General features: G+C 48.1%; 1 protein-coding gene across 1 annotated transcript; it reads left to right on the top strand.

The window, feature by feature from the left end:
* The first annotated feature begins 1,332 nt into the window (after nt 1–1,332).
* Tmem89 (transmembrane protein 89) lies at nt 1,333–3,047 on the top strand. Its single transcript, XM_042665873.1, has 2 exons — nt 1,333–1,626; nt 2,865–3,047. The coding sequence occupies exons 1-2, from the start codon at nt 1,333–1,335 to the stop codon at nt 3,045–3,047; spliced, it is 477 nt and encodes a 158-aa protein (XP_042521807.1).
* The last annotated feature ends 4,339 nt before the right edge of the window (nt 3,048–7,386 follow it).

Here is a 7,386-nt window from a genome sequence, read left to right as displayed (position 1 = left end):
AAAAGGTGACTTTCTGGGGCTGGGAAGGTGGCTCAGTGGCAGAGCGCTTGCCTTGCATGCATGAGGCCCTGGGTTCGATTCCTCAGCACCACATAAGCAAAAAGAAAAAAGCCGGAAGTGGCGCTGTGGCTCAAGTGGTAGAGCGCTAGCCTTGAGCTGAAGAGCTGAGGGACAGCGCCCAGGCCCAGAGTTCAGGCCCCACGACCGGACCCCCCCCCCCCCAAAAAAAAAAGGTGACTTTCTAAGAAGTAAAACATGCCAGAAATCACAAGCCTGCTGGATTCTTCAGGAAGTTAAGAAAGGAAGCCTTTTTCCTTCCTTCCTTCCTTCCTTCCTTCCTTCCTTCCTTCCTTCCTTCCTTCCTTCCTTCCTTCCTTCTTTCCTTCCTTCCTTTCTTTCTTCCCTCCCTCCCTCATCTTTTCTGTATGGGTAATGGCTCCTTCATCTGAGACACGAAACCCCTGATTGCAGGATAGGAAACAGTGAACATTAGAGATTGTGGAAGGTGTTTTAGATTTTTAGAGGGGTGATAGTTGAGGGTGGAGATACAGAAGGAGGTAGGAGACTCCTTCAAAGCCAAATGCTAATGGCTCACACCTGTTATCCTAGCTACTCAGGAGACTGAGATCTTAGGATCATGGTTCAAAGCCAACCAGGGCAGGAAAGTCTGTGAGACTCTCCAACTGCAACGAACAACCAGGAAACCAGAAGTAGCACTGTGGTTCAAAGTGGTAGAGCACTAGCGTTGAGCAAAAAGAGCTCAGGGGCAGTGCCTAGGTCCTGAGTTCAAGCCCCATGACTAACCAAAGAAAAAAAGAAAAAGAGAAAAGACTCCAGGAAGAGTCTTTTGGAAGAGTGGTACCCACCCTCAGATCTGTGCGCCCCCCACCCCCACCCAGTTACCCTACCACCTCTGATTTTTCTGGCCAGGCTGCTTCATTAAAAACTTAATTAATTGCTGGGTGCCGGTGGTTCACGCCTGTAATCTTAGCTACTCAGGTGGTTGAGATCTGAGGATCGTGGTTCAAAGCCAGCCTGGGCAGGAGAGCCCTTGAGACTCTTATCTCCAGTAAACCACTAGAAAACTGGACGTGGCACTGTGGCTCAAAGTGCTAGAGCACTAGCCTTGAGCAAAAAGAGCTCAGGGCCAGCACTCAGGCCCTGAGTTCAAGCCCCATTACTGACCGAAAACTAAATAAATAAGTAAATAAATAAAAAGGGCCATGGGCCCAGCTGGAACTTGGTACCTCAGAGCTGACCCTGCCCTTGGGGGAGGGGTGTTTGCCGGTTGCCAGGCAACCAGGTTCCGGCCTCTTGACAGTGGCCGCAGCTATGCTGAGTGTTCAGTTCTTACTGCCGCTGCTCTTACTAGCAATGTCTGCCCCAACCCATGCCTGGTCACGCCCCGTCTGGTATCAGGTGGGGCTAGACTTACAACCCTGGGGATGCCAACCGGAGAGGCTGGATGGTTGTAGAGGTGGTCTGGGTTGTCCTGGCTATTGGATGGGCCTGGGAGGGAACCGCATCTACCCTGTGGCTGGGGTCACGATCACTACCACCATGATGCTGGTGATCAGTCGTGTGATGATGCAACGGAAGCGATCTCCCCAGCTCACTACAAATCAGGTGAGCTGCTTCCACTCATGCCCAGAAGACCCGTATCCTCCACCCATTCCTCTCCCACCAGCCTTCCTGTCAGACCTCACTCACCCCCCCCCCCCCCATCTCCTTTCTTGCATCTGTCCACGTGTCCTGACCATTCCCTAGGAATGGATCAGCTGCCCGGCTTATTTGTCTCCCTTCTTCCCTCCTTTTTTTTTGGGGGGGGGGGGTAAGTCATGGGGCTTAAACTCTAGGCCTGGATGCTGTCCCTCAGCTCTTCAGCTCAAGGCAAGGGCTCTACTACTTGAGCCACAGCACCACTTCCGGTTTTCTGGTGGTCCATTGGATATAAAGAGTCTCATGGGCTTTCCTGCCCGGGCTGGCTTTGAGCTGCGATCCTCAGATCTCAGCCTCCTGAGTAGCTAGGATGACAGGTGTGAGCCATTGGCACCCGGCTGAACATTTTTGCTCAAGGCTAGTGCTCTACCACTTTGAGCCATAGCTCCACTTCTGGTTTTCTTTTTTCTTTTTCCTTCTCCCTCCCTCCCTCTTTCCCCTCTTTCTTTCTCTTTCTTTCTTTCTTTCTTTCTTTCCTTTCTTCCTTCCTTCCTTCCCTTCCTTCCTTCCTTCCTTCCTTTCCTTCCTTCTTCCTTCCTTCTTCCTTCCTTCCTTCCTTCCTTCCTTCCTTCCTTTCTTTCTTTCTTTTCGCCAGTCCTGGGGCTTGAACTCAGGGCCTAGACACTGTCCCTGAGCTGCTTTTGCTCAAGGTTAACCCTCTAACACCTGAGCCACAGCACCGCTTCTGGCTTTTTCTCTGTGTGTGATACTGAGGAATTGAATCCAGGGCTTCATGCATGCTAGGCAAGCACCCACCCGGTTTTCTGCCAGTTAATCGGAGATAAGAGTCCCACAGACCTTCCTGCCTGTGCTGAGTTTGAATCATAATCCTCAGATCTCAATCTCTTGAGTAGCTAGGATGACAGTCATGAGCCACAAGCATCTGGCTTATTTATTCTCTTCTAGTACTCCTCCCCATCCAACCCATCCCTCCCCTAGCCATCCATGGGTCCCATGCCCACCTAGTTTCATGACACCCCCCCCCCACCCCTGCCATCGGTCTATCCTCCTAAGCCTCCCTCCCGATCCATCCCCTTTAATCTACTATACCCCCATCATCCTATGGCTTTTCCCGAATTCTTTTGCTGACATTTGCCTTCCTCCCCCTCCCCCTCCCTCCTGTCTTTTGCTCCTAGTCTCAACAGTCACAAGTGACCCCCAACCCCAGTTGTCCCTGGAAACGGCGGGCCACCGTCTCAGACCGCACCCTCCTCCTAGGGGTCCTTCATATGTTGGATGCTCTACTGATTCATATCGAGAGTCACCTGCAGTGCCTAGCCACCAAGCAGCAAATTCAAATAAAGGGGAATCCCTCCCAGTGTGGGTGACCAACATGTGCATCCTTTTTTTTTTTTTGTCGGTCGTAGGGCTTGAACTCTGGGCCTGGGCGCTGTCCCTCAGCTCTTCAGCTCAAGGCGAGCACTCTACCACTTGAGCCACAGAGCCACTTCCGGTTTTCTGGTGGTTTATTGGAGATAAGAGTCTCATACACTTTCCTGCTCGGGCTGGCTTTGGATCACGATCCTTAGATCTCAGCCTCCTGAGTAGCTAGGATGACAGGCCTGAGCCACCAGCACCCGGCATGCCTCTTTTTCATGGCTCGCCAAGCTGAGGATGGTCCATAGCTCCTGGGCCCCACAACTCGAGACTATGTGTCCATTATCCCTCTGGGTCCTTATCTAGATTTAGTGGCTTCTGTTCCCTCTCTAAGAGGCCACATCTATGCTGTAGGAGGAACATCCGGGTAACTCCACTGTCATGATGTTGGTGATACCTGTACAAGGCTGTGATGTTAGACAGGGATATTGCCAATTCACTGAAGGTGAGGTGAGCCCAGAATTCCTTCAAGGACGGGATGCCAGGATGGGTGTAATCAGATAGGCCCTGGGGAAAGCACAAACTGTACATCAGCCACACCAATCTACCTCCTCCTCCTCTAAGGACCATGCACAAACACAGCCTGAACCGTAGTTAAGCACCTGCTAGGAAGGTGGCCTAGTGGTAGAGTGCTTGCCTAGCATGCATGAAGCCCTGGGTTCGATTCCTCAATATTACATACTCAGAAAAAGCCGGAAGTGGCACTGTGACTCAAGTGGTAGAGCACTAGCCTTGAGCTGAAGAGCTGAGGGACAGTGTCCAGGCCCAGAGTTTCATGGACTTTCCTGCCTGGGCTGGATTTGAACTACAATCCTCAGATCTCAGCCGCCAGAGTAGCTAGGATGATAGCCATGAGCCCCTGGTGCTCAGTGCAATATGGAATTTCTGATAAATGCTACAATATGGGTAAACTTGAAGACAGGGGCTGGAAATGTGGCTTAGTGGTAGAGTGCTTGCCTGGCATGCATGAAGCCCTGGGTTCAATTCCTCAGCACCACATAAATGGAAATAGCCAGAAGTGGCTCAAGTGGTAGAGTGCTAGTCTTTTTTTTTTGGGGGGGGGGGGGCGTCCAGGGGCCTGAACTCTGGGCCTGGGTACTGTCCCTCAGCTCTTCAGCTCAAGGCTAGTGCTCTACCACTTGAGCCACAGCACCACTTCCAGCTTTTTCTGCTTCTGTGGTGCTGAGGAATTGAACCCAGGGCCTCATGCATGCGAGGCACATGCTCTACCACTGAGTCACCTTCCCAGCCACTTCGTATATTTTTGAAAAGAAGAAAAAAAAATGTAGGAAAAAACACAGGTGAATGTATGTTATAAATATCAAACAAGCCAGGCACTGGTGGCTCACGCCTGTAATCCTAGCTACTCAAGAGACTGAGATCTAAGGATCTGGGTCCAAAGCCAGCCCAGGCAGGAAAGTCTGTGAGACTCTTATCTCCAATGAACCAGCAGAAAATTGGAAGTGGAGCTGTGACTCAAAGTGGTAGAGTGCCAGCCTTGAGCAAAAAAGCTTATGGACAGGGGCTGGGAAGGTAGCTCAGTGGTAGAGCGCGTGCCTTGCATGCCAGAGGCCCTGGGTTTGATTCCTCAGCACCACATAAGCAAAAAGAAAAAAAGCTGGAAGTGGTGCTCTGGCTCAAGTGGTAGAGCGCTCGCCTTGAGCTGAAGAGCTGAGGGACAGCGCCCAGGCCCGGAGTTCAGGCCCCATGACCGGACCCCCCCAAAAAAAGCTTATGGACAGTGCCCAGACCCTGAGTTCAAGCTCCAGGACTGACTAATAATACTAATTATAACGATAACAATAATAATTTTATGATGGCTGATACTATATGCCAGGTTCTATTCATAAAGTCACATTTACCTTAAGGACAGTGCAATCTTTGAACTGTGTCATGGAGTATTGATTGTCATCACTGCTTGGGTAATGGAAAATTTAATGAAACCAGCTATGCTATTGGTAAGCAACTGAATTTTATGGTACCACCGCCATATATTCCTCTGTTATAGACTGAAAAAAATCAATATGCAGTGAATGTCTGCATTATGTAGCTTAATTCCTCATCACCCTGTGATGGCAAATATTGGAGCTAAAAAGACAATACAGAGAGGTTACCTAGGGGCTGGGAATGTGGCTCAGTGGTAGAGTGCTTGCTTAGCATGCATGAAGCCCTGAGTTTGATTCCTCAGTATCACATATACAGAAAAGGCTGGAATCGTGTTGTGGCTCAAGGAGTAGAGTGCTAGCCTTGAACAAAAGAAGCTCAGGGAGAGTGCCCAGGCCCTGAGTTCCAGCCCTAGGATTGACAAAAGAGAAAGAAGGAAGGAAGGAAGGAAATGAAGGGAAGAAGGAAATGAAGGAAGAAAGGAAGGAAGGAAGGTTACCTAGCCTTCCATAAATTCCACAGCTAATGGCAGTCCATTTTTCATGATCAAGTGCCAGATATTTCACTTCTTGAATGCTCTTCTTCTTTGGACTTGTGTGTGTGTGTGTGTGTGTGTGTGTGTGTGTGTGTGTACACCAGTCTTGGGGCTTAACCTCAGTGTCTGGGCACTGTCCCTGAACTTTTCTGCTCAAGGCTAGCGCTCTACCACTTGAGTCACAGCTCTACTTCCGTTTTTTTTTTGGTGCTTAATCAGAAATGGTCTCACAGACTTTCCTGCTGGGCCTGGCTTTGAATCATAATCCTCATGTCTTAGCCTCCTGAGTAGCTAAGATGACAGGTGTGAGACACTGGTGCCCGGCTCATCTGTCTAGTAGGTGACATTTGTTTCCCCATTAGGATCTGGGTATGGGCTATCTTCCCATTTCTGGTAATTTCCAATCACTACTATAATTTTCCATATACCAGTCACTCAAGATATTGAACATTTTCACTCTTTTGTTCAATGTGTGTGATCAATCCAGTTCCAAATAGATGCAATATTTATTCTTGTATAATGTTAAATTATTGTTCAAAGCATACACACACATATACACATGTGTAACAAAGAAGAAGAGCCTAAGAACACAGACAAGTACAATGTGTGCACTCATGGCTCATACTTATAATCCTAGCTACTCAGGAGGCTGAGATCTGAAGACCATGGTTCAAAGCCAGCCCAGGCAGGAAAAGTCCATGAGACTCTGATCTCCAGTTGACCACCAAAAAGCCAGAAATGGAGCTGTGATTCAAGTGGTAGAATGTTAGCTTTCAGCTCAAAAGCTCAGGACAGCACCCAGGCCCTGAGTTCAAATCTCAGGACTGGCCCACTAAAACAAAAAACAAATGTAATGTGGTTTCCTGAATGGGACCCTAAAATGTAAAAAGGATTGTAAGGAAAAGAAAAAGTTGTGTAAGCCTGAACAAACATGATGGACTTTAGTTAATAATGGTCAGATAAAAGTCCATTGATTGTAACAAGTGACTGGGTGTGGTAGTATACACTGATAATTTCAGCTACTGGGAAGATGGAGTTACAAGGACTGTGTCCCAAGTTTGAGAGCCTATCTGAAGAATAAACTCAAGAAAAAAAAAAGCTGGAGGTGTAGTTCAAATGGGAAAGGCAAGATCCTGAGTTCAAATATTGTACTGAGAAAAAAAAATGTAACAGATAAATTGAGATAATATGAAGTATTAATATGGGAAACATATATGTTTGTGGGCTTGTATAAAAGATTTGTTTTTTTATTTATTTTTGTCAGTTGCTGGGCTTGAACTCTGGGACCTGGGCGCTGCCCCTCAGCTCTTCAGCTCAAAGCTAGTGTACTATCACTTGAGCCGCAGTGCCAAAACTTCTGGTTTTCGGGTGGTTCATTGGAGATTGGAGTCTCACAGACTTTTCTGCCTGGGCTGGCTTTGAACCACGATCCTCAGCTCTCACCCTTAGTAACTAGGATGACAAGTGTGAGGCCTTGGTGCCCGGCTATAAGCGATTTCTATATCAACTGCTCAACTGTTCTGTAAAGTGAAGATGGAGTTTGGTAGATTTTTCTGCCCCAGCCACCTTCAGACCTTTAATCTTCCAGGTCTCAGACTCGTGAGTAGAATTGCAGATGTGAGCAACTATCACCAGGCCCCACAAAGATATTAACACACACTAAACATCCCATTTATCCCATTTATTTTTATCCCATTTTATTTTTATTTTATATTTATTTTTATCCCATTTATTTGGGGGGGGGGGGCAGTCCTAGAATTGGGTTCTGTCCCTGAGCCTCTCTGTGCTCAAGGCTAGCACTCCACCACTTAAGCCACAATGCCACTTCTGGCTTTTTCTCAGTAGTTTATTAGAGATAAGAGTCTCACAGA

Source organism: Dipodomys spectabilis, unplaced genomic scaffold, assembly GCF_019054845.1.
Source record: "Dipodomys spectabilis isolate Male_0828 unplaced genomic scaffold, ASM1905484v1 ptg000360l, whole genome shotgun sequence".
Taxonomy (NCBI): Eukaryota; Metazoa; Chordata; class Mammalia; order Rodentia; family Heteromyidae; genus Dipodomys; species Dipodomys spectabilis.
This window is presented reverse-complemented; position numbering and strand designations above follow the sequence as displayed.